The sequence below is a fragment of the Cyrtonyx montezumae genome, unplaced genomic scaffold (genome assembly GCF_038088225.1).
Source record: "Cyrtonyx montezumae isolate F1298 unplaced genomic scaffold, pur_monq_1.0 scaffold_3, whole genome shotgun sequence".
NCBI classification, from domain to species: domain Eukaryota; kingdom Metazoa; phylum Chordata; class Aves; order Galliformes; family Odontophoridae; genus Cyrtonyx; species Cyrtonyx montezumae.
The window spans coordinates 125,804,607-125,832,163 of NW_027072034.1; the positions used below are offsets into that span (position 1 = coordinate 125,804,607).

At 37.2% G+C, this 27,557-nt stretch overlaps 1 protein-coding gene across 1 annotated transcript in view; it reads right to left on the reverse strand.

Annotated features, from left to right (window-relative positions):
* Nucleotides 1-27,557, reverse strand: part of LGR5 (leucine rich repeat containing G protein-coupled receptor 5) — an 86,022-nt gene that overhangs the window by 36,730 nt on the left and 21,735 nt on the right. The window contains exons 2-4 of the mRNA XM_065743302.1: nucleotides 16,462-16,533; nucleotides 2,513-2,584; nucleotides 833-904 (exon numbers count right to left, since the gene is read on the reverse strand). Of these exons, the coding sequence (XP_065599374.1) occupies nucleotides 833-904; nucleotides 2,513-2,584; nucleotides 16,462-16,533 (216 nt within the window). The remainder of the gene's footprint in view (nucleotides 1-832; nucleotides 905-2,512; nucleotides 2,585-16,461; nucleotides 16,534-27,557) is intronic.

Sequence of the window (27,557 nt, forward strand, 5' to 3'; positions counted from 1 at the left end):
AATCCTTTAAGAGCTATCAAGTTCAAAGAAGCCGCTCAGCAAGTCCTTGAGCACCAAACTCTGGCAGTTGGGACAGTTTACCAAGGGAGTATTATTTTATTCTTCACCTGACCTTTTAGTTTTCCTTCAGTATCTGCTGTTGAAGGTCTACCAGGGCTAGATCAGCTTTTAGCATGATGTGGTACAACCATCGTTAAGTCATGAGGCAGACACACAACAAAATAATTTCACTCATACCATGAAGCAGCCAATCCTTACTCCTAGTTTAAGAAATCTGGCAGGAGTTCTGTTAAATCTGAAGCTTGTAGACTGAGTCAGCATGACCCAGTCAAGAGCTATGAATATGGAGACCTGCCTGTAGCACAGAATATAATTAAATGTCCTCTAGTATACTTTGTTTCATTAGCTAATAGTATTTTCCATATTGCTTGAAAATAAAAAATAAATGGAAAAAAAAATCAAGGGTGCCATTTGGGATTCTTTCTTTTCCCCTGTGAAGAGTCTTAACAAGAAATCGTGGGAAAGGCTGATGCTCCAGGGACCATATTCTTCTTGACAGACAGAACACACTGCAGAGCAAGGAATGTCTTCTCGGGTGGTCAACCAGTTTATATACTGTAAAGAAGCTGCCAGTGTCATTAAATTACTGGAATGAAATCAGTCACTTTCGATTTTTAATTGAGAGTACAACTCTCTTGAAAAGCATTTCAAAGAGAGGCAAAAGAAAAAGTTGGTTTGAGACACTATTGAGTGATATAACAGGTAATTAGTAGATAATATCATATGTTATTGTTAATTGAAGCTCACGTGTTAATTTACCAAGGATACTTACAGAGACTGCAGGCTGCGCAAGTTCTGGAGTGCTTCAGTAGGAACCTGGCGTAGTTGGTTATTCTGCAGCATTCTACATTTTGAGTGGCATGAAAAAAAACCCCAAAAAACAACAAACAACAGAATCAACACAGTTAAAGTATTTTTTCCTACTGCAGATTTTCTGCTAAGCTTACCTCCTTTGTACTGGTTTTACTTCAAGATTACAAGCACAGAAACAGTCTGCAAAATGCTCCATTCCCCTTGCTCCTTTCAAAACGCTCATTCTCTTCAAAGCAAACAATTACATGCAGTACATTAGCTCTGTTAACACACCAGCTTTAAGCAGGATTTTCAAAGCAGGTAAGGAAGTTAACAGATTAAACCTTACTTGCTTTTGATAGAGCTTGAGCTCCTAATTGCCTCCAGTGATTCTGAAATCGTCCTCATGTACTGATTTCTTTTTCCTTCTGCAGCACTTCTGCTTCTTATTCTGATTAAGTTCTGATGGACCAACTCTTGAAACTCTCACTTAATAGAAAGCTACTATGGCCAAAATGATTTTTAATTGTAGGAGCAGTTTATTATTTGGTTTGTGTAAATGTGTCTCTGTAAGAACTGCTGAAAATTTCCCAGTGAAAACAGTTTTCTGGGAAGGATGTTTGTTAGCAATGACCTGACAAATTTATTTTCTGAAGCTGTTGAATGACTTAGCTTGCAAAGACAGAAAAATAATTTTTAATTCCAGTAGAAACTTGTCTTCCCTTAAAATACATTTTCATTCAAACTGCCTAACATCCTTGTTTAGACCAACTCCTACATATATAAAAGGATTCTATCTTGGTAACACTGAAATAGTACGTCTTCAAAATGAGGTATACTCAATGGGACATTGTAAATGAAATCCTTTTTGGCAGGCTTGAAGCTCCTTAGTCCAACAAGAGCTACAGCTGCTCAACTTAAGAGTGGATGGAATGGGTAGCTCTTTGTACTTCTTTCCCACCTAATATCTTTGCAGTAAAGCTCAGTATACTTTTATAGTAGCATCTGGCTTGGCTTGACACTGCCTAAGAGGTTGGCATTCTTGCTAATAAAAGAATTCCTCTGAACTGAAGGAAAAGATCCCCTTTTACAGATATACAGGGACCTTTGGCCTGCTAATAATTTTAGCAACTGTCTGTATTGTCTTATTACTTCATTTTAGTAATTTTCTTAATAACTTATCTTAGAGTAATTAAACTGCAAAAGACAAGATACAAAATAAGAATTAGATTTTAAATTGCAGTGTGCTCTACAATAGTGATTTCCCTCTCATCTCTCAAGGAAAAGGCAATATACCCCCACTATTGTGTGATCATGAAAAGTCCAAAGGTTTTTAGGCCTGAACTCAGACCTTTTGAGACAATGAAAGAAACTATGAACTGAACCAGTTTTTACCTTTGATATTGTACAGAGACATCTACTTGATGAGCAAGTTGTTTTTAGAATGCGATTAATGCTTTCCAACCTTTGTGTTTAGGATATTTTCTATATGAAAAAACAAAGCTTTAATGATGTTCATATGTATCTTCACTTCAACTGAATTGTTCAAAATGAGCCGATCAAAATATGTAATTTACTTGATCAAAACTTCACTGGTTAATTAGTTCCCTGGAGCATTTAGGAAATCAGAAATATATCAAACAACACACAGTTTACTTACAGCACTTTAAGACTGAAAAGGCCAGCAAATGCTCCCTTAGGAATGTATGTCAAGCCATTTCCTGCGAGACGTCTGCAAAGTTTGAAAAAGGGAAAGAAAAAAGGAGTGAATACTTTTTCCCTTCATGTGGAATTAATTTGGTTGCTAAAACGTGTAACACAGCTATGTTTGAAAGACTGATGCCAGAGGTAGTAGTAAAAGAGCCTTGTTTTGTCATTAATATACTTTTAAAAGCAAAATATCAAGACGAGCCCTTAGCTGTATAGTTGATTTACTGACAGCTGGACGGCAGGGACAAAATGCAAGTTCATTATAAATCAAGCTTATGGTTTATAATGCGCATTTAATTCTTTGTAATTCTCTTTTTAAGCATTAGAACAATCTCAGTAACTAAAATACATACACACTAACAATAATTAGCATCAAGAGACTTACAGGCATACACTTTTGTAACTGTGTGTATACAATGTCTACACACTTAACTCAGCTGTGCATTTCCATATAGTATCAAAATATATCCAAATAGTAATTAATAAAGTTCATTTTACAATAACAATACCCAAAACTTCTCTGCTGGTGGCATGACAGTGTATTTGCTAGAATTTGTAGGTTTTTTTTCCCTACTTCAGTTGTACTCTTCTCAGAATGCCTCAGAATACTTTACAGACTGAGGTGAGTACAACAAATATCTCTGTAAAGTATAGTACTCTGATAAAAACAAAAACAACAAAAAAACCCAAACAGTTAAAAAATAGAAGAAAACACTATGTAAGATTCATTCCTATGGAAGAAATTCTTCATAGGTTGCACTGAAAGTAATGCCTCCACAGAAAGTACAAGAGAAAGTACAATAGCACCATTTGATAGAGCAAATTCTCAGCTACAGTGTCTACCTCTGATGTTGTAGGCCAACGTAATAAAACACGTGGCACTGCTTTTAGGAGCAGTCCTCGTATTCTTGATGTGAAATGCCACTGGTATGTTCTTCAGGACATGCTGCATTTATCCTCCTGACATTGTAGTTCAATAGTAATGTGCCATGATACCTCTTCCAACACTGGAAAACTGTCTGGTTGGGATGAGATTCCCAGTCAAGTTACTGTGTGTCAGCAGAGACCTGCTGTCTGCTCTCAGATGGCCAACTGTGGGTTGGTACGTTCACCCTATTTGCACAGCAAGTGAAGCCAAGTGGAATTACTTGAAATTTCTCATCTGCTAAGATATTGTACATCAAAACTGCAGTTAGCACAAGTCAGATGATGTGACAGAGCTAACATTTGACTTGGCATTTGACTTTAGGAAAAAACAGAGGATGAGTTCCATCAAATGCCTTGAGCTGCCAGAGGGGAGCCTAGAGCACTGAAGTAGGCACCAGAGTTGCTAATCCTGTTTGCAGAAAGTGCCAGGTGCCTTGAACTGTAATCCCGAAGACCCAGCACTGACTGTTCTTAAAATTCATCTGCCTTTGAAGCTTATTTGCCCCAGGATAATTACAGGGTCCTGGGCACACCTGCTCTTTAGAATTCTCTTCCATACAGAAAAATATTGGTTGCAGTGGAAGAAAACATGACTCTAGATGCCAACTCTGACTTTTCAGCCCTTTTAAATTTGTGGAAGAGCATCTCCCTTGTGCACACGCAGTTGCTGACTGTTGTGACCTTGCTTAGTGAGTGAAGTTCTTCTCTATTTTGCAGAGCTCACTAAGATAGAGTCACTGAGCTCATCACTCACATGAGATGCACTGGGGCCTGAGGGCCAGGCATCTGAGAGGTGGGTATGCACACCTGCACTCCTGCAAGCAGATCTGTGATCAGTGCTGGTGGAAAGCAATGGCAATGACTGCTGGGTTGTTAATGAATCAGGTGTGTACTAGAGAAGGCACTGGTTCCCTGAAAGCAAATGCTGTCTGCAGATCATAGACAAACAGAAGTTAGAGATCTCTCTAATGCTGATCTATTACATGGAGTTTTGGAAAGACTACAGATTGTTTAATCCCTTCAGCCTTTTGTACTGTTATTTTACTGACATGACCGACCTCTAGTCTTGGACATGAATCAGAAAGAGAAGAGTAGGCGAAACTTTACTGAAAAGAAGAGTAGGTACAGGTGTTGAGGTTTCCCCTTACTAAAAGTGCCTCCTTGAGCATCACAGAAGGCTCAATAAAAAGCAGAGAACTAAAGTCGTATTTCCAAAGACTCAAGCTGGCACTCTGTCAGGGCATCATCCTGTCTTAAGAGTAGCTGTATTGCACTGATTTTCACAGTTGTTGCAAAGCAAACTACCAGACACACACTACATGTCCATACTGCTTCTCAGAACTGGAATATTCTTTATTTAAAAAGTTAGCTAAGAAAATTAGACCTTTTTGAGCACTCTGGTATGGTAAGCATGCTCCTCCCTGTTTTAAATGCAGCACTGTGGTAATGTAATTGGGCCACTAACCAGCTTTTTTTGTTTCGATGTGTAATACTGACTCTGACTCTCTCTAGCTTAACAAGAAGTCTTTCTGTGGTAAGCCTTAATGTTTGGCCTTTCTTTTTTTTTTTTTTTGAAAACGGACAGTCATAATTTTTAAAATGGTTTTCTGGTACCTGTAATATATAAGTAATATAGTCAGAAAGAAATACCTGTGCGCAGAGTTATTAATATACATATGGCTACATGGCTCATGGGCATTCAGCACAGTTTTAATGAGACTACTGTAGAAAGTTATATTTATTTTTCCATGTAGCTGATTTTCCATTTTTCCTTTTCTTGTCAGTTGTGAACAAAAATCTGTCTTCTGGAGAACATTTCCTAGAGTAAATTGTTGCCATTTTTCTTGTAATGCCCATTTGGATTATCCAGCCACCCACAACCACCATGAGAGCATTATGTACTTGAATGGCCACAGTTCCACTATTCAGAGGAATATCCGAAGCTGACAAACAACTATAAGCAGAGGATGGTGTTCCCAAGCTATCTGAATGATAGTTAACTGTGCAGTTAAAGTGAGGTATAACTCTTCCCCCCCCCTTTTTTTTGCCTTTTTTTCAGATTCCAAATCTCATTTTGTATTGTTTCTTCCTGTTAGATCACAATTTCTCAATTACTAAATATCTTGTCAATTAAATGGGTTTTTATTCATTAAAAGTCCACTTTAGATGGAGGAAACCACATGTTAATTTTCTATTTCATTAAACAGAGCTACTGTGTTTACACCTTATGAGTTTTTCAAGCCCCAGGTCACTCTTTTAGCTCTGCTTTGATTATTTTTCAGTTTGGAAAGAGCATTAACTGATTTTGTAGACAATGATTACTATCATTTTGTATGATACTCCTCTGCTTATGTAGCAGAGGAACATGTTTATCATGTACAGCCCATCATATTTCAGCAGAGGACTAAATTAAATATATCACAAGTGTAAAAATAGATTACCAAGCAAACTGAAAACATCAGAAAAGGTAGACATCTGGCAACATTTACTTTCTATGTAATGATGATGTCTCACCTCCAGTTACCAAAGTAAATTCTTTCACATGATATCCTTCTCATGATTTTCCATGGAACCCAAGACAGGCAAACCACCTATCCATTCCCAAGATGCTCCATGAGACCACTTCTGAACACTGGCACAACAGCAGCATCTTCCCAGCCCTTTGGAATTCCCCAGCTTAGTGGGGTTTGGAAAAAATCAGCAATAATGATTCACTGGGCTCATTGTTTAATTCCTTCAATATTCTTGGATGGAATTTAGCACACCAGTTCTTTAAGACATACTGCAAAGCTCATTAAGTTTGGCTTATTTGTTCCCAACCATTTTAATGCCTTCCTTCTGGATTTTTTTCTTGCTATTGCTGTTTCTATTCTCAGTCTTGGCGTAGGGGAAAATAAATCCCCTTGTTGACGCTACAGGTATCTATCAAGCATCTGTCAGGGTTTACTCATCTCTGTATCAGGGATTTTGTTTTCCATTACCCTAAGCTATTTCAGGGAAGCTGCCCAGTACTTTTACTGAACTTTGGATGGACTTTGGGTAGTGATTTCAGTCTGGATAGGTAAATATCACTTTCCCTGAATAGATGAGGATGGATGGACATCCTATCTGTTTCTACAGTTTAGCGTTTAGTTAATGATTTCTGAGAGGAGGAATAAACCAGCTTTTTCATAACACTTACATAACCAGACGACTGGCTTCTACTGTTAGAAGAACTCTAAATTTCAAGTTTTAGAAGTAAATTCATTTATTTTCCAGCATTTCGGAGAGTTATTATTTTAGAAATATCCCATTAAATTAATTCAGTCTCAAAGTTATCACATCTTTAATGAAAAGATAATCAAAAGTATGCAGTACTGCTGACTTTGGATCACATTCCTAGAGCTATACTATTTTATAACTAGATTTTACTTATGCTGTTTCATTTCTTTAGCTAACTAAGACACAAATTAATGGCAGCTGGAAAATGGATGGGGATGTGTCACTGTATGCTTCCCTTGCTACCTACTACTTGACACTCTTGAAGACAAGATACTGGGATACTTCTGGCAGTGGCGAAGGCTGAATTTCTACGCTACTGCATATCTCTTTCTAAAAGATGCAAAATAAATGAGCTGACAGAAAAGCACACTGCCTCTGTCTTTTCAAATGGGAGCAATTTATGAAGTATGTTTCAAAGCAGTTCTTCCCAGCTGGCAATCTCTACTTGGTGTTGGAATTGCTGCAGTGCTTCAGGTCAGGTTCATGGCCTTGTTCAGATCTAAGAAAAAAGTCATATCTGGTGCCTCCTGCGAACACTGTTCACCTGTGCATCCCTTTTGTATATTCTGATCTCTCCTGCAGCGTCACAGTCCTGAGAAATGGTCATCCCCAACTCAGAGAACAATCCTGAAGACAGCACAACTGATAAAACATCAACAGAAAGTTCTAAAAAAGATCAGAAAATTTTTGTTCTCCTTCTACTGTTGTTCATGCCTAAAAAAAGAACAGATTGATTTATCAGAAAGATGCAGATAAACATGAAGTTGTGACTGAACACAGTCAAGTATTTCCACAACTCAAAATTGCTTTGTGCTTTTATGTTTTCTGCATTGAAAGAAATCTTGTCTGGCACCAAGCCTCTTCTCATTATTTACTGAGAAGGAAGGTGAACTCAAAACACCAAAAAATCTTCTCTATAGCTAATGAACTGTGACACTTAATAAAGAAAGCATCTTTTCACTAGCCATTAGGAACTGCTGCAAACTTAACCCAAGTTACCTCTCACAGTCTACAGCAAATAGTGACAGTAAGACAGGGGCAGGGGCTACTTTTTGTCTTTTCCAAGTTAAGATCTAGTCCAACAAATGCTGAACAAGCACCTGTAGAGTACATTTCAAAATCTGGTAGTATCTAAGCTGTAGGAAAGATATGAAAGGAAGATAATAGTCTCATTGGGAAACAGCATACATTTATATTAATTAACAGTCATGCTGTGCTCTAAGAGGATTAACACAATGGAATTTTCTTGAACAAATTACTGTTCAAGTCTTGCAAGATGCAGAAATGTAGAAGAGTAAATGTTACTATGGACCTTAGTATGGCTCAACAAATAGCAGGAATAAGCAGTACAAGATAAATAAAGCTCTTCTATTAAGAAATGAGAAATCTGTTCTAATTCTTATACCGAATGAACACAGTTATGTAGAACTCCATTACACTCAAACTTATGTTAAATATATTGGATGATATATAAAGGACATATTGAACAGTATATTAAAGGAGATTGTATGTCCTTTAGTACAGATTGAGTTATATATTATAAAGACCCCCTAAATCACTTGTGCTGCATTATATTTAATCACTCCATGATGCTATTTGCTGACATGTCTTGCAATATTCAGTATCTGTGAGCAACTCAAAAACATCTGTCAACCATGAAAATATACCGAGAGATATCTTCAGGAACGATTTCCTACTATTGTGCATTTTTCTCCTGTTGACTCTGTATTTTACTTCTGATCATTATTTTGCTGATTGTATTTGGGAAATGAGAACAAGGACTGCATATACTAAGAGCATGCCATTATGAATTTGGTCATATCTACATCTGCACATACATGCATGCTTAAAGATGGGTAGCTTACCATCAATAATGTTACAACCCAATGAATTTTATGCTTGCCTGTTTTCCCTGAAAGCATGTTTAATTCTTATTTGTTACATTACATTCTGTAATTAACAAAATCTCTAAACAGAAATTTGAAAATGAATTATTCAGGCAAACCTAGAAATTGTCGATTGAAATCTTTGCTTTTGCAAATAAAAATCCTAAGTATAGAAAACCTGAGATGGTGAAAAATCTCCACAGTTGGGCCTGTTCTGCTACTCCGTGGTACCAACCTTGCCGAGTTTGGTGCTAAAACATCAGTATGCAAAGTAGAAAATTTCCTTAACATTTATGAAACTCTGGACTGTCTCTTTTATACAGTACAGATAAGAAATTCAATTTTGAATTCAAAACTTATTTCTTTAAAACCTGATCCTCCTCTCCAACTGCCATAATTGTTCTGAGTAACTGATAAAGATAAGTGGTGAAATCTCAGTTCCATTGATGTCTGTGAAAAAATTTGTGTTGACATAAGCAGAAATTGGACTCATAACTGTATCATGTCTTAGTATCATATCTGACAAGTGATTCATTTCTCCTAGGAGTAGTTTTTGGAGAAACAATGTGGAAGCAAAACATGAAAATGTATATTTCTTTTTTTTTTTTCCCAAAAAAGCTTGTTCTGAATATAAAAAATGTAGCTCCTGTTCAAGGAAGAATTATTCACCTTAAATGTTTTGCTATAATTTTGTTTCCTGTCAAACTAACTGAAGATAGACATACACACAACACATACACTATATTCTCCTTTAGCTTATTTTAATGTACACATCAATATATATTTCTACCTGTAAGTAGATAAAACAAAATGTTCTTGCTTATTACATTAAAATATTACACTGTTCTGATAACATGGATTCTCATCAAGAACTTATACAAAGTCAACTAAAAATCTGAGATTTTTAGATTTTGATATTTGAGATTGAGTTTGATATTTATTAATGATTGTTCTTGGGCCAATGCAACAGAAATTAATGAATTAATTGGTGGGTAATTACTGTTTTAATTATTAATTAATGGATTATATCAGTGTGTTTTTTTTTTTTCAAAATGTTTTTGCGGCATTACGTTGTTAGACTAAGAATTTAAATGTAATTGTGTATTTTAATTATCTTTTTATATTTCAATCTGTCATGTAAATTAAAACTGTAATCATAGTCATATAAAAAGTGGGTCAAATGATATATTAAAAAAATCTCATGATCAGAGAGATCAAAGAAGATGCTTTCCTTTCCTTAAGAAAGGAGGAGGGGAGTGTGCAAGTCGTAATTGTGCAGTATATTACATTTATTGCTACTTACAGTTTTGTTGGAAATTCAAATATAACACTGTCTGCTCCTGCTTTAGGGCCTAATTGCCTTTTAAAATGCGTGTGCCAAATTCTCAGAGGGTGTAAACTGGAATAACTCCAACTGACCTCAAGCAGTTGGAATGAAATCAGTGTGTATTTGATCTTGAGCTGGCTTTCATAAAAGAGATCTTAGATTGCTGTCAGTTAAGGATGTGGTCTAAAACTTACTGTTCCTTTCTTTATTTATAAAAGGGAGAGACTCTGTCTGCACCTTGCATGATTCAATATTGTGACCCTACAATTGCTAAGGACAACTGACTGCTCCGTTCATGCAGCTGCCCATGGCCAGAGCTGGGAACGAGCTGCTTAGCTCTCATCACGGCAGAGGCCAGTGTCCTGCCAGAGGGCTCCAGTGGTGTCCTTTTGCTGCATGGCCAGGTGCCTGCCCTCTGACTTACAGCACAGTGAACTCTTAGGGTGCATGCCAATATTAGCCAGGAAATCCTATGTTGATTCACAGGATCAGATTCCAAAGATAGCTGCAGTAAGAGAGAATTTCACTTCCACATTTGAAGAATGCTGTCACCAAATCACCGGTTTCAGAGTAATATTAAATTTGTTAAATTTCATTCCTCTGTGTTTCAGTGTTGCAGCAGGATGGAACAATAAATGGTAAGTTATATACATTGCATTTCCTAGTTTTAGCCTTTAAGGTGTTGTCTACATTTCTGATACCGACTTTGGTTTTATACCAGTAGCGTTAGTGTCACTGGGATAAATTATCATCATAGATAATAGGAATTGGCTGAAGTGATACTAAAGAACTACAGGAGAAATTACTCCTGTTTGGAAATAAAAAACAAAACAAAAAAAACCCAACAAACCCAAAGTTAAGAACTGTGCTTGTGAGCTTAAAGAGGCATAAATGTAATACAGTCTGAATTCAGTGCCAATAATCCTAAGTAAGTGAAAAATGGAACCGTGTATCAGAACTGTGCACTGCACTGAAATGAAACTGTGAACAAATAGCTGAACTTCCGCTGACAAAAAGTAATTTCTGCATACTTGCTATTGCAGTACATGCAGAATGTGTAAGACTTAAATTAAAACCCTGCCTCAGGATCTATAGAAATATAACACACTTATTAAAGCAGAGCTTCATCTAAGTTAATTAAGTATAATTTCACTATCTGTATCGATCGCAAAACACAAAAAGCTCTTCCTGTGACTATTTGATAGCATAAACCAGTTCCTACTGAATATTGCTGGTAATAAATTACAAGTTCCAGGCAGCACTTACAAGTTGAAAATTCACTTTATCTTGTATTGAGTAAGAGCAATGCAGCAGCACTGATAGGATTTCTTGGATATCAACATCGAACCTTCATTGTTCTTACTTGCACATGTCTCTGTATTTTCACTTCTCTTTATCTTGATCCCCTCACCTTCTTCCCTACTGCCCCTTCATACCACAGATGCGCAGCAGTGTCAGGGCTGCTCCCTGAAATTTGTGTTAACATTTCAAGAATAATTGTCTGTCAGCACAATCCATTCTACAAGCATTGCAAGCTGCTCTAATTTAGTGAGGCATTGGCCCTGTTGTTTCTTTTCTTTTTGTTTCTCATCTTGTCATCATTGATAACAGAGCATGAGGGGCAGTCTGGAGGGTGCCAGGCTGACCCAGCCACACAGGGAAGTTCTTTGTTGTCCTTCGGCTTGGTGGCATCAAAGGGACAGAGACAAAGGCAGTGACAGCTCCAGAACCACCAGGGCTGTCATCTCATACATTAGGAATTTCTTCATTTTTTTTTTCCTAGTAAATCAAAGCAACTGTGTAAAATCTGGGGGGTAAAATCAATTGCTTCCAATTGATTAACTTGATCAATATCATCTCACTGTTTTTACTGGTGCACAGTCAGTTTGCAATGAGTGGTGTCCTTCTCTCTGTCAGGATTTCCAGTGCTTCCCCGCAAAGCCATGGAGCCACAGCCACGAGTTATCAACAAAGTCTGTCCCACAGCGGTAGGATTTATGATGTGCCAAAGGCACATGTGCCACAGCCTACCTGACTAGTGGCAGACAGGTGCCACGGATAAACACTGTGCACTGAGCACAGGGCATATCCTGAACACAACATCTCTGAACGTGTGCACTTATGAGGTGAAAACAATTAATTCAGAGTTTATGCAAAGATACTGGATATCCAGCTCATGTATCAACTGGTGCATAACACTGGAATTAAACATAGGATGGGAAGTTATTTAGCAGAGAAAGTCCTTGAAATGTTTGCTGTTGGAGATGGCACAAGCCAATTTCCAACAGAAACAGCAGCAGTTAAACCTGCTGCACAAAATCCATAAAACTGCTATTTAGCTGACATTACAGGGACACGTGTAGACAGTCTGAGACACTAGATGATACCTAGTTTTACTTTTGCTGTACACATCTGTTGTAGGTATTCTTCCTTTTTATTCTGTGGATGTTTCTAAGACTATACAGATTCATCTTTGGGAATGACTTTCAGTATCCTGTTCAAAGTGTGTTCAATTAAGAGATTTCCCCACTTTTCCCCCAAATGTTTTGGACTGTAGCTGCAGCACTGTAATGTTTACTGCTACTTTATATAGTAATAAAAAGTATAGAACCAGTTTCCAGTTCTAGCCACAAAGTGCCTGTACCAGCACAAAAATAAGGATGGTACACAACCCCAGGAGCCAATGCTTTCAGTTTTCAAAGACATAAATGACTGAAGAACTCATTCCCACCACTCAGATCCAGCAGGGAAACTAACACTTGATTCCCACTAACAGCTTTGAGAACTTCTTTGTAGGAAGACAGAGCAAATAGAAAGAGAAGTAAAAAATAAGAACAGATGGTAATGGGTTATGCTTGGTTATTTAGAACTTTGTTTCCATGTATACAGAGATCTTTTAACCACTTCTGCAGTGCAAAAGGATTTCCACACACATGATGGAGAGATTCACATAACACATCTGTTTTACACTGTTTCTGTAATCTTGCCTGCAGTATAGTATTAGAATGCATGATTAAAGTCACTTCTGCCTGAATAACTGGTGTAACAATACCGTGGGTGATGTAAAAAAATGTGGACAGTGGTTTCTGTAAACTTCTTTACCAGTTGTGTAGCTTTTAGTTAATTGAAGGTGACTTTGTCCCCTGATTTTGTGAAACTGTCTTAATCTGTAGGTCAAATAAACATAATAAAACAACCCTGGTTTTCTTTTTTTTTTTTTTTTTGGGGTTACTGTTTTCCTAAAATATTTATTCTGAGTTGCTGGAAAACAGCAAAGTGCTATAAGAATCACTTGGAGATTTGCCCTTCTGTGGAGTGTTCCTGTGTTTAAAATTAAAATAAAAGCCTCATAGATGCACATGCATGTGTGTATGTGCATTTATTCATCTATATGCATATATATATGTATCCATGTATGTGTGTAGTTAACTAGCTGGAGGTATTTGTAGTTAGATCTGAATGATATCATTTTAAATGATTATTGGCTTTCTTCCTCACTCTTCACAGATATATCAATTTATACAATAAAACACTTTCAGGCACTGCTTTGAAGTGTTAGTGATCTCAAAATGATATGCTTATGTTCAGATGTAGTTGTCTTAAAAATTTCTAGCCTAGGTACTTCTTTGTACTTTCTAAAAAGCTTTCTTTAATGCATTGCTCTAACTCACTGCTCTATTCATACAAGCATGCTAAATATATTGCAGAATGAAACACATCTAGAAAAACACCACACAGGATTGAGACTTGGGCTCAGTAATACTGATAAATATCTGCAGTTATTCTGAATTTATAATGAAGAACTCTACTTAATGGTGTTGTACAAGCCCATGCAGAGCAACTTGCTGATAATGAAGCACAGTTTTTTTTCTTGGTGGGAGTTCCATCATCTACATTTTAAGAAAAAATGATGATGAGTCTAAAAGGCCTGTTAAAATTTTTTCTTTGAAAACGAAAGATCTTGCTCAAAACTAAACTTTTTAGGAGCTAGAACAATTCAGTTTTCAAGGTACTACAATATTTTCCAAAATTTTTGGAGACTTGGGCACCTCAAAAATATGGCACAGTTTCAATATGTTGCTGCATTTCAATGATCAAAGGCTTTGGTTAAATATAAATACCAGGCACAATCATCAGGATCTCAAGAATGCTGCTTGCAGTGGTGTTGAACCTCAGCTGGAGGAGTGGATCAGTCAGCCTATGAGGTCAGAATTAGCAGAGCAGACCTGACCAGTTCTTTGGGGGCAGTGAGATGTTAGTATTGCCAAACCACACATCAAGCATGTAGCATTTAAGCTAAATCTCAATCAATCTTTAACCTTTATCAGATTTTCAAACTCGGCCTACTATTAAGGGATTACTAATACATTTTTCAATGTTAAACCTAGAAAGTGCATTTTCAAGCTCCTGCTTTGTTGTATTTCAAAGAGTTGATAGGCATTTCTAAGATGCATTTTAATCTCATGAAAGCAGCACGGTAACTACAGTGGTTGTTACTCAAAACTTAATATTCAGAACTTAAGATATTGTTCCCTTTCCATTGTGTATGCTTTTCTGTAAGTAATACTAGACTGAATTGTATTATACATGGCTCCGAACACCAAAGATGCTCCCAGCACAATGTGTTTGAATTTGCCTTAAGAGACGGTGATCAATTACCTCACATCTTCAAAGGCCTCGCTTGTCTATGCTTACCTGGAAAGTGAATATAAATTGGAAGGCTGTTATAAAGCAACATCAGCATGATTGGATTGTCTGAAACAAATGGGGAGCTGACTGTGTGGATGGAAAGCAAGATGTAGCAATGAAGTATTTTTCATTTTTAAGGTGGAACATATGGGTCCAGCACAAGAATAACACTTCCAAATTTATTGACCAAGGTGATGAAGTAGATTGCTGAATGGTCTCTCAAGCAGAGATATAAGTATCACTATTTAGATCATCTAATTTTGAGAGGGAAGGTAACTTGGGTCGATGCACGAAAACTTCATTCCAGGAAAAGTCCAAACTTTTGTTATTTCCTTCTTGAGATTGACCAAGTAGACGTGGACATAAAAAAAATCCACAAAGTCTTTGTGGCATGATTCCCTTCATATGCACTTGATATTGTAACACTTGGTATTTGATATCTCTCCTTGTTATGTACCTGCTTCAGTTGAAACCTGCACCAGTAACAATAAAGACCAAAGTGAGGAAGAAAGTAAAGTAGAAGACAGAATTAAAAGAAATAGTGCTTTGTAAACGCAAATGCTACCAGTAATAAAAATAAGACAAAAATATATAAGGTAAAAAGTAAACAGAAAAAAATAAATTACTGTTCAAAAGTATAATCATCAAAATGGTTATCTTCTTATTTTTTCCTTAATAGATGTGAACTGCAAATACAAGGTGTCAAAATTCTAATGAGTGTTAGCAAGGACACCAGAAGTCATCAGTTCAATGCAAAGTTAAATCACCAAAGGTGATTTAAATTGCAGAAGACTGTGCACATTTCACAGCTTAAAATAAACTGTGGCTTTGCAAGAAGGGCACAGTCATGACTTTGCATATCTTACGTGGGTTTTATGGTGCATTAGTAGCTAAACTCACTATAAAAAAAAAAGGGATTTCGTTTTAAAAGCTTATAAAGCACGATTCATAGGAAGGCTGGATGCCTACACAATTCTTTTAATCAACTTTTAGAGGTATTCATGCAGATGCAGACGCAGGTGCCAGCTTTTTCTCACAAGAGCTCTAGTGCATCATTTACAGAGGCTCCGTTGCTCCTCAGGAACCTACGTTTTCTTTTAAGCTTGAGTCATTGTAACTAAGGTCACTGCTAAATCCAGGTCTCAAGAATGCACAATACTTTTCAGTTTTGGTTAGTCATCATCACTTCAAACCAGCATTCCTCTTTTGATGTAGTGTTTGGTCAGCTGGTTTTTGCAGCCTGCTTTTCCCCCTCAGTGAACGTACTAGATAGCCTAACTAAGCTTTGTGTAGGATTCTGCATTTTACAGTCAGCCTTCAGGGATGCTAAACTTAAGAGTAAGGAAACAGTAATTAAAAGTGATTGGGACTAGAAGCCTTGATGCTATGCAATGTGGACTCAATTGTCCTTGACATAGGCAGACGAAGCAGCAAGTTTTGGTTTTGATTATAGCTTTACTTGCGATTTTAATAAACATGAGCCAGTATTCAAACTTTTAATATCCTGCTGCTTAACTATTTCCAAAAAGCAATCCAGCTCTTTTAAACAGTCCTTGTTTGAAAATTTTAATTTGTTTGGCTCTGTCCCTGCCTAGAGAAGTTGTAGCCTCTCGGTAACTCCTTTATAAGTTCACTTCCAGAATCACAAGCAATCTATCTTTTTCAACTAAGTGTTTCCGCATGTGCCAAAAGTGTCAGGCTGACAGCCTTCCTGCACTGTTTTATCTGGTTCCCACAGTAAGTGTAAGAGACAAACACAGGAATGTGTCTAGTGCTGTCTATGCCCATCAAGGATACAATGATACTTACAGCTCTTCCAGGAAGCGGAGATTGTGCACAGGGTTCGAGGGCAGCTTAGTAATGTTGTTCATACTGAGATCACTGTAGGGGAAAACAGACAGAGACTTAATATGGCATGTCACAACTGTGGTATCCAGCTGTTCATTCCACACATTTTTAAGTCATACATTAACAAAAATTAGTTCCTCTGCCAGAACTGATGAATCATTATCTAGTTAGCACTTTAAACATTCTACTTTTTTTTGAAAATGGTTTTGTCAAAGCAATACAGGTTGTTGCATGTTCTTAATTCCCCCAAATTTTGGAATGTTTTATCACGCTCTATAAATCAGCTGGAATACTAAACAACCCTTTTATTCTGCATAATTTTAATAAACCGCTGTACTATATTAAAATTTATTTGGAGTATTAAAGGAAAACTACTCTGATTTCACTGTCATTGCACTGTAGCATACTGTGGGTTTACTAATGCAGACAAACAAAACTGCACAGGTGCAAACTATTTGCATGATTCTTTACATTTCATGACCATGAAAAATAATGCTTTTGCTGTACAACTTGCTGTATGAGCCTACTGATTTTCCTTGTGCCACATTAGGTGTCCCCAAAACCCAACTCATGTGAGTTAAGGAAAGGACATATTTAAAAAATAAATAAAATCAAAACATCCCCTTTCTGGAGTGCTCTTTTTTTTGCAGGTTCTCAAGTTGCATTAAATAAGTGAAATGAACCATAAAACAAGAGTGTAATGTGATCCTTCTCTGTAGCACACTTCCTGGTGGGGTTCCACAGTAGTTCCTGGCACAGGAAACAACCATCCATATCAGCTCTGTCAGAGCTCATTCAGGCTATGGTTCAGGCTACATTTCATACAATAACTGCTTATTCTGAAGGTGTTTCTTCATTTTTTCCATTCTTCCCCATGCCCAACTCTATCATTACAATTGACTTACGTTAGGAATAAAAACTGTAAACAGACTGCATAATAAAATTCTACATGGAAAATAAAACACAACAATGTCAATATTGCTATAGATGCTGTTTAAATAAAAATATCAGAGGATGGTATATTTTATGCAATGTTATGTGACCATTTTAATAAAACAATATAAATATATATATTTGAAACACTTATAGGCTGTAGCAGCTTTTGATAGCATTTGAATAACTTTATTTCTTCCAGCTGTTGAGAACTCATAAGGTAAATAAGTTATCTGTTCTTTGGTGTAGACATCCTACTCCTACTCCTACTCCTACTCTTACTCCTACTTCTACTCCTACTCTTATTCCTACTCCTACTCCTACTTCCTATTCCTATTCCTATTCCTATTCCTATTCCTATTCCTATTCCTATTCCTATTCCTATTCCTATTCCTATTCCATTTCGATTCCTATTCCTACATTTCTATTGCCATTCCATCCACTTTTTATTAGTCACAGTCTGTATCATACTACAGAATATATGTTTTTAGCAGCATTATTAATTTTAATGTTTGATCTTTTTCTGAATTTAAAAATGTGTAACTTAATAACACTTCAAGTAGAGATTGAGAAATAAAGGAAATATGTTAATACTTCACAGCAATTATCAAATCACTATTGGGGAAGGTCTCTGCACCCACTTCAAAATCAAAGTACAATTTCAGAAATGTACTTACTAAACTCATGCTTTAATGTAATACTTTATCACCTGTTCCATACAGTATAGCAGGTTATTAGCCTTTCACGTCGATAAACGCTCAAAGGATTTATTCTGACAGAGGAACAAATAAATTGATTTATTTGGCAAAAGCAAAACTCACCCAGTGAATCATATACTACTGAATATGAAAACAAAAAATGACATTTTAACATTGTTTTGATAATGTAATTTTAACATTTGGCCTAATGGGTTTTTGTAAACATACCAAAACATATTTTAGACCTAAAAAGCCAAAGATAATGGAAGGGGAGAGTGATTCTTCTTCAAACAGGCAAGTATTCAGGGTACTCTACAAACAGCATTAATCAGTGCTCTGGATGACTGACCAGGAAGACCTGCAATCTATTTTTATACTACATTAATTTCTGTCAGCAGTAAGCAGGAATTGTCTGGTATCCCCAGGACTCCATGTCTCTCAGCTCCTAATCCACACTCGGTAACACCTTTCACAGGAGATCTGCAGACAAGACTCTCTCTATTATCAGAAGAGGATCAGAACAAAAGAAGGCCACTCTGAATACACGCTTTGATGCACAATCAACAATATACACTTAAAAGCATCTTTAGACCCTACAGGTGGATTCACAAAAAGCACCACTTACATCTACTCTTTGGTGTCCAAAACTTTTTGTTAAGCGTTGATGAATATCATTGGAGGCAATTTCTGCATAAAGGAATTCAGTGACAAACCTTTGCTTCCTGTGCCCTTCATGTCAGACACCATTGTGTCAGACTGCCCCTCTGCTACCATCTGTCACATGGCAACAACATGTAATGGAACACTGGTGGGAAGATTCAGCCTCTACTATCATACCACCAACGTTCACCTCTGAAGTCATGGGCTTACATAAGAGAATAGGAGGCACTACTTTCAGAGTAGCTCTTGTGTGTGTTTGTGTGTGTGTATAGGTATGTATATATGTATGCATATTTTTAACATTTTTTTCATAAACAAAAATTATTTCCAGATTTGTTCAATAACACCTATCCAAGCTTGCTTTTAACACAATGCTAAGACACTGACTACTTCAGTCTGTGTTGTTAATGTGTTATTGTTGTAGTCTTAACGGTTTTGGAATCTCTGAAAGAATACTGCAGGGAGAGATAATATCTTCAGATTAGGCTGATACAGCTGGAAATACTTATAAATTTCAAACGCAAGAATCAAAAATCTCTGCTTTTCCCAACTGTACCAACTGGCTGATTAGATGATACTATTTCACCCGTATAAATGTTACATCACATGCACTTGCACTGCAGTAATTCATCTGCACTTACAGTTCCTAGAGTCAGAGTACTGTTTTGGGTCAGAATCACTATAGATGCATTTCATCCAATCTTGTTTGCTGAAGGAACTTTAGGACTTAGGAGGGAAGTCCAAAGCTACTTCTGGAATCATGTTAAGTGAAGTAAGATGAGTACAAAGAGTTAATGCAATGCAATCAGTCACATCTCATGTGAGGAACAATGTAAAGTTTGGGCTGCCAAGCAGAAATTTTTCATAGTGTTCCAAAGACAAAAAAAGGAGGTTCTCAGCAAACCTGCCAGCTTTTGGATCATATTGCCAAGAAGACCTATCTAGGATGGGATTTATGACCACTAGATAGATCAAGCACAGCTAACAACCAGAAAGAGCAAGCTAGTAAATTGGAGGCTTACAGATTATGATTATACAAGGTGCTCTGCAACTGCAATGATTTCTTTCCAAAAAGCACATCAGACAGGTCTTCTGATTTTAACTTTCAGGGTTACCCCATCAAAGTCAGTAATTTGCTCTTACTAGAAAACAGGAGATTAAATGTGGCTCGTACATCAGAATTTGCCCAGTAATGTCGAAAAACCATTAAAATCAAAGTATGAAGTCTCTTTACCATCCCCAGAGGAACTATTCTCTTTCTGAGTCAGATCCATTTCCCAGTTTTCCTTGTGTGCTTGTGCATATATACTCAGCAGAAGCAAAACAGTAGGAACTGCAATCAATTCTTATCCAACTCAGTAGTCTTACAAGCTATGGTAATGAAAAACTTAAAATTATTAGCACATTAAAAAATCTTTAATGTGTTGACAGACACAATCTTTCTTATACTCTACTGTCAAACTGCCTGAAAACTTCACTGATGTCAGTAATGAGCTGCACTGCTTAAGGTACGTGCTGAGTTTTAAAATGCTCCTTTTGTATATCAATAGTGTCATATCAACATATATGAAAACTAAGCACGAGCTTAAGAGCTGCACTAGAAAGGCAGTAGGTTATTTCGAATGGTAAAGTCAACATATCATCTCTTCTCCCATTAGCATTCTAGCAGCCTACTGCCAACTGCTGATTCTAAAAGCAACACAGCAGCAAATGATAATTCCATCTTTTCAGAAGATAAAAAGATTTGCTTCAACGACTGCACTGGCAACATGGCTCATTGTAATGATATCTTAATTATATTCTGTGCCAATCAATCACCAGCTGTGTCTCTTGTGCCTTCAGAAAGTAATCCTACCTGTCATTTAATTGTCAGGTGCTTCTGTGGCAGATTATTTTTTTTTTTTTGAAGAACTGAAAATACTGCAAACTGCAACTTATATCTATCTTTTTTTTCTTTTCTTTTTTTTTTCCGTTCTTTTTCTTGGTGATGCTATGAACAAATTATGACCATTTGCAAAAGACAGTCCAGAAGAGTAAATACACAGGTCTTTCCCCCACACAGTTCTGTTGTCCATGCATACATAAGCTGGAAAAAATACGCAGTTATCAACTTAAAGTGAGTACTTCACCATAAACTCTCCAAAGCCAGTAAAACAAGTTAAGTGAACTAGTTCTTAACATATAACAGTAGGTTCTGGAGGCCAAGTTACTAACCTGTTATTAGCTATTATTACAAGAGATGTTTCAGGGACTATTCACCTTGGAATCAGTTTTCCACATTGTTCTTATTCTCTTTAAAGGAGAACAGAAATCTGTCTTCAGACATATGCAAGGCTTCTATTGGCTTCCACCAACCTATTAATATATTACTAGGTTATACTTCTATTATACTAAATAGCACAAACCTCTCTACCCATCACAGGGCTAATACAATAATCCAGGATGAAAGACAATGAATTTTGTAGTCTATAATTTTTTAACAGTTGTAATCTCATTTAAAACAAAAAATGATCAAGCTTTACTATTAAGATTGTTAGTTATGCTTTCTCTAGGCCTGCCTTGCCCCAGCAAGACATATTAATAATTATTTTAGGTCAGTCTTTGAAAGAGAAAGCACTCACATAAAAATAATGACAATAGAAAGAATACATTGAATTTCTACCAGCTGAGAACAGATCCTAAAGCAAGGCCATTTTCTTAATTCATTTACAGCTAAATTGGACACTATCTTGTATGTAGTGATGCAATATATTGAAAAGAAGTGAGAATTACTGCCTCTTTTCCCTCACTATGCCTATCTTTTTAATGCAGCATGCTCACTTTCTCTGTTGGCAGAACACTTTACCAGCTCCACTGTTTGATGGAGGAATATGCTAGCTATTAAGTGCTCGCTGTCTGTCTGCTACCACAATTGCTTCTCTATGTATATTAAAAATAACTCCATCTGCTATAGGTACTAAAAGCAGAAAAATCTTGCAAACACTGTAGTAGTCGTTTCCATTTCTTAGAATATATTCCTATAGCACTTCTTCATTCAAAGATAGCCATATATAAACAGAAAAAATAATTATAATCACTTTACAGAAGGGAAAGTAAGACACCTAATGGTGAAGCAATGTGTTCTCAGTCAAACCCAGCTGTATGCCACCAAGGAACCAAACACCAAGATAATTTGTCCATTAGATCCCCAGTGAGTCCCGAAGCATTCACATAGTAATCTTCCAAATAGGGATGCATGAGCTGTCAACAGCTTCAGAAAATGGCTACGCAAAATCAGGACTATATTTTCAGTCTGTTGGTTCTGGATTATACTGTCTTCTAAAATCACCTTGCAAACTGGTACGCATGTGTCTCTGTGTTTAACACATCTGTGCAGAGGGGCACAGAGAGGAGCCATAAATGTTTTGAGCACTCCCTGGCCATTAAAGTATGGCGTTTCTTCTCACAAGGAGCTGCTGACTGCACTTGTGGTTCTTTGAAGGCCTCCATAGTGAAACTGTGATTAAGATGAGAATTTCTACCACTTGGTTCACATTTGAAGCATTAAACATTTTTCTCAGAAAAATCTTCCAGATCATATTGGAACAGAGCTTGCAGTGACAGTGTGTGTGTTGGCCCCTCTCCATGATTTTGTGCTAGCGTATGGGGCTAATTCTCCCTCTGACCCTCAGCACTTTGATTTTCTTCCTTCTGCACATCAGTGGTGTGACTTCCAGCAGTGCATTTCGCTTAAAGAAGATGGAACCTCTGCAATTTTAAACAGGTATCTATGGGAAGGATCCCATAGATGGCTTGAACTTACAGAAGTCTCAAAAGCAAGGTTGGGAGTGCTCTGTCTGCACCTCTCTGCTGCTGGTGAATGCTGAGTAACGGATCCAGGCAAACCAAGTTGATAGGACATGGCTGGATTCAACAATTCCTGACACCTGTCACTGGATTCCTCTAATATCATGGAAAGTAAAATGTGGTTTATCGCTGAAGCAGCTCTGTACCACTCTCATTTTAACCAGCACGCATCATTCCTGAGTGTGGTAGGCAATTCTGTCATATAAACAGCCATCAATGGCTTGCTTAAATCTAGACTGCAGAACATTTGTAAAGCAAACAGTACGTGCATGATTAATCTTTTCAGGAAACAATTTTGCCATTCAGTTTATCCAAGACTCCAGCAGAGGGAGCAGGGCAGAGCAAACAATTAAGGTCAAAAAGAAAGTAAAGATCAAAGATCAGATCAAACAAACACAGTGCTGAATTAATCTGACAAGTACCTGACATTTTATTTTAGGTACAACGATTCTGGTGCTGTGCTTTTCTTGTGTATCAAATTCACAACGCTCCCTAGGTGAAATTACCCATGTACTTTCAAAGCTGATTCATGGCTCTTTGCTTGGCGTTGAAGACTCAGTTTGGTAAGTAATAATTAGCAGGATAAGTTACAAGAACATTCCAACATGTCAATCATATACTGTACTTAACTCATATAATTTACAGCTTAAATATCTGAAGGAATATTTTATAGCACAGGAGCCAGCAGGAGCAATTAAAAGAGGCTTGAATAGCATTCCTCTTCCTCCCATGCCCACAGATTGCATTAGCATGATTTTACTTCGTGAGTTATTACTTGTTTCTGCTGCACTAATTCAAATAGATTATATGAGTTCTGCAGACACTATTTATCTTGTTCAAATGCTGAAGACAATACACAACAGGTTTTATTGCAATTTATGAACAAGTCTACTAGAATGTTTGTCCTGTTTTTTGTCATTACCTATTTGTTTATCAGGTACTGTTTATCTTGTTTTTGATGAAGGACAGTACAGTTAACTTCAGAAAAGTTATGTATTAGAAGTCTAGGAAAAAGTATAAGGTTATCTCTTAGCTTCATAACATTTTCTGCAAGTCTACATTTTGCTTATTTTTACAACTATTTGATACAACAATGCCAAAATTTAGGAGAATATAAAGTAGCACATTCATTCATTTCAGAAAAAGTGGGCCCAATTTCCTTTTAATTATAGGTTTGTAATTTCATCCCTCAGAATTCAATGAAGTTATTCCTAACTTATGAGAGGGTCTACAAAGCACAGAATACTTTGCTTACTGGCCCACTACACCTTGTCAACAGCAGAAAGGAATTCAAAAGACACCTGAATATAGACAGACTCAAAATACAGGTCTAAAGCCATGAAAGAGACCATAGACCACATGGCCAATTGGACTTAATACCAAAATAAGTGTAACACACAGCATAGATCATAATACACAAGTCAATTTTAAAACTCATTTTCATGAAACATCCAGTACAACTTCAGTGAGGCTGCTGAGGGTAGAAATGAATAAGGGTTAGCCAATTTCACTCATAACAAGATACACTCTAAATAACTTCTGCTGGTCTTAATTTGCCCCAACTCTATTCTATAGCAGAGGTCTGAAGATTTAACCATTAAACTGCTCTGACAGCACCTACTACAAATGCATTCTAGCTGTGGTAGAGCCTGAGTACCCAGGAATTTGTGTTGCATTTGGAGCAGAAAATACACTTGCTACATTGCTACAGTGCTGAGAACCCCAGATGAAGGTGAGCAAGCTAGATCCAGAGCTGGAAGCTACATTAATTATGGTAGGTGCTCTCAGACAGGCTAATTATCCCTGACAGAGCAGGATGCTGCTATGGATGTACTAATTTGACAATGCAGGGGCCCTGCACAATGCTATTTTCTGTAAGGTAAGATAGCAGCTATATTAGATATAAAGTTGGTATTCCTAAATTGGTTTTAGCTTGGTAAAAGAAATAGCAAAAACTTCATTCAGCCATGCCAAGGGTTCACCTCTTTCATTCTAGCTAGTCTTTTCATTCTCAGGATTTGTCAGTAAAATTTTGGTTAGCTTCTTCACTAGTCCCATCCTCTAGCTTCCCATTGGTGCTACGTGACTGAATTTGTTTTACCTCTGCAATGTTACTTCTACCTTACTTGAGTTGAAAGTCATGTTATTGAAGAGTTATCTACGAGTTTCATCAGAGAAAATGATTTATCACAAATACTAGTCTGAATTATTCACTGGACTATGTTGTTGCTTAGCTGAATTATTTACAGAATCTTCTCTTGCACTGACAATCCAACAGGTGCCATATTACCTACAAACTATTTCAGTCAACTTTCTTACCAGAATAATCACTCCTGATCTCCTCCAATCCCACCACTGCCCCTTCCTTTTAAGGATGTTTTTGAATAAAAGTTGCATCTGATCTAGATTAAAACAAATCCAGAAGGGAAATAAAAAACACTTTTAATGCAAATCAATTCTCTGATCTGGTTCACTGCATTGCTGCTCGTACCACCACAAGAAAAAGTGCAGAGGAGAAATAAATGAGGGACGTGAAGCAGAACATTTTTTACTTTGGCAATGTTGGCTTAGGGTAGTTCAGGGTGGTCTTATGCCTTGGATGCAAATATTCTCAATATGCTTCAGATATACAAGGTAGTCCATTTTTTTTATGCACACAATTTCCCTTTCTGTCTAAGAAAGCCATCTCCTGACTGTCTGACAACTTCTTACAACACCTTCCGCAGAGCTCTGTGCAGCGACAAAGCTGTCAGATTTGTCATTAGCAGACTGAACACCAAAACTTCTGCAACAGTAGGTGCCAGGAACTACTTATACTTTTTTTTCTTACAAAGATAACACACTTATACTGCATTTCTCCATCAATTTATGTTTTTTTTTTTTCCCTGAAATGTTCAAAATTCTCTCATCATCAGATGCTTCTGCGTGGGCTGCTATAAACTACTCTGAACATCATACACAGGCATCAAATCCGTAGTATTATATAGACACCGTGTATACCTGGTCCACACACGTTGTTTGCTTGTAACTGAACAGCCCTACTTCAGGTCAGCAAATACCTGAGGTAGTTGTAAGGAATTCAGTTCACGGAATAGGGCTGAGCACACACTAATTCACTATGCCAAGGGGAAACCTCCTGTTGAGACCTCACTCGTGCAGGACAGAGCTAGCATGTATTTTCACATGGGGTTATACCAGCACAATCATCAGGGAAAAGTGCTGTATTGCTTTTTTATGAACATGTCTCCTCTTTAGATAATTCCCCTACCATAACTGAAATAACTGGAATCAGAACTGTCCATGCAAAATGGATGCAGGCAAAATACTTCACAACTATTTCTAGCAAGATCAGCTGGACTAACACTTAGTTTGAGTGGAGCTAGCAGACTGTGATCCAGACTAAATGATTCCTGTTTCCTTCCTTTTATTCACAGTGTTTATACAATCTACTCATTTCAAGGCCAGTGACCCACCACTTCTTGTGATTGTTACAATGATCTGCAGAAAATCTCTTCAGGATACACAATTAATGGGCACCATTCAGCCACAGCCACTGCTGTCTTACTTTCAAGTATCAGATATCAGTTTAAGGTCTTCCTGGAGATAACACAGAGAAATATTGTAAGACATGAGTAGGCAAAACAAACCTTTAACAAATGTAAACCAGCAAGAGCCTACTAGCAACAACTGGCAGCAAAGCCATATATATGCACACAGGTGTGTATATGACATAAGTGTGCTCCCTATACTGCACCTGTCCTTCATTTCTTTGCAAATGAAATGAACTTTCCAAGATCTCGGTTCTTTTCTCTAGCAATTCCAAATGCCATAAAAATGCTGGAAAGAATCAGTCGTCCTATTATTTACATGACTTACAACTTACAGCACAGCAAATCAATGTCAGCACTGCAGCAGAGCCTGGGGGCAAACACCTGGCTTCTCTGATGCTGGAAGCAAAGCTCTCACTGACGCTCATGGGAGCAGGACATCATCTATAGTGCCTCACGCCAGCTTCTACCCAACAGGTAGTATTGCACAGTCATGGAAATTGTGCAGCAGCACATCTCTGCCTCAAGTAGTGATAGGAGTACGGCTGGGTTCACTGGGAAAATTGCTAACTATTTCTTTCCAGTCCCTTTGTTTTATCATTTCTAAAATCTGCTGAGTTAGAGATGGAATGGTAAGGAGAGAAAGATGCAATATTAGCTACTGAAAATCAGTATTATATTTTTTTTTCAAGTGAGAAGGTTCAGAAAATGTAAAAATGTGGTTTATCTCCATTCCTTTTATTTCCATACTGTTCACTATTAAAGTCTTTATCTCTTTTATTTATTTCTTCTCCTTGTAATGGCTGCTTTAATTATTTGAGTACTTATATTTTAATTCCTCATCTATTTCCAAAGCAATTTGTTCATTCTGTCTGTTTTTCCTTTATTCCCCCTCTTAAGCCTTTGCTTAACTTTTGTCTCATGTAAAGGTCAACTTTCCTGTCAGCTCCACCAGAAACACAGAATGTACAATCACAACGATCTACATTGTGATAGTTCTTCTATAGGTGAAGAGGAGTCAACATTTTGTAACTAAAGGCTCAGACTCTATGACACTCTGGGAGATCTTCTAAAGGCTTAATTTACCTTGTGATGATCAAATTGCACAAGTGATCACAACACTGCATACCTCCTACATCGCCTAAAAGGTGAGAAAAAGGATGCCAGCTTGAGAATGGCACAGGTGGTAGTGAAATGTAGGACAGCAGTAAAGTTAAAGCATTTGCAGAGCAGAAGCAGATCTTGAAACACAGGTGCTATTGCCCACATTCCCCTGAGCCCAGTCAGCCTGGCCTTCCCTCCAATGGGTGTTTGGGGTTGGCAGGACTCAGACTGGTTCAGGCAGGTCTGTGTACCACAGACCTGATACAAA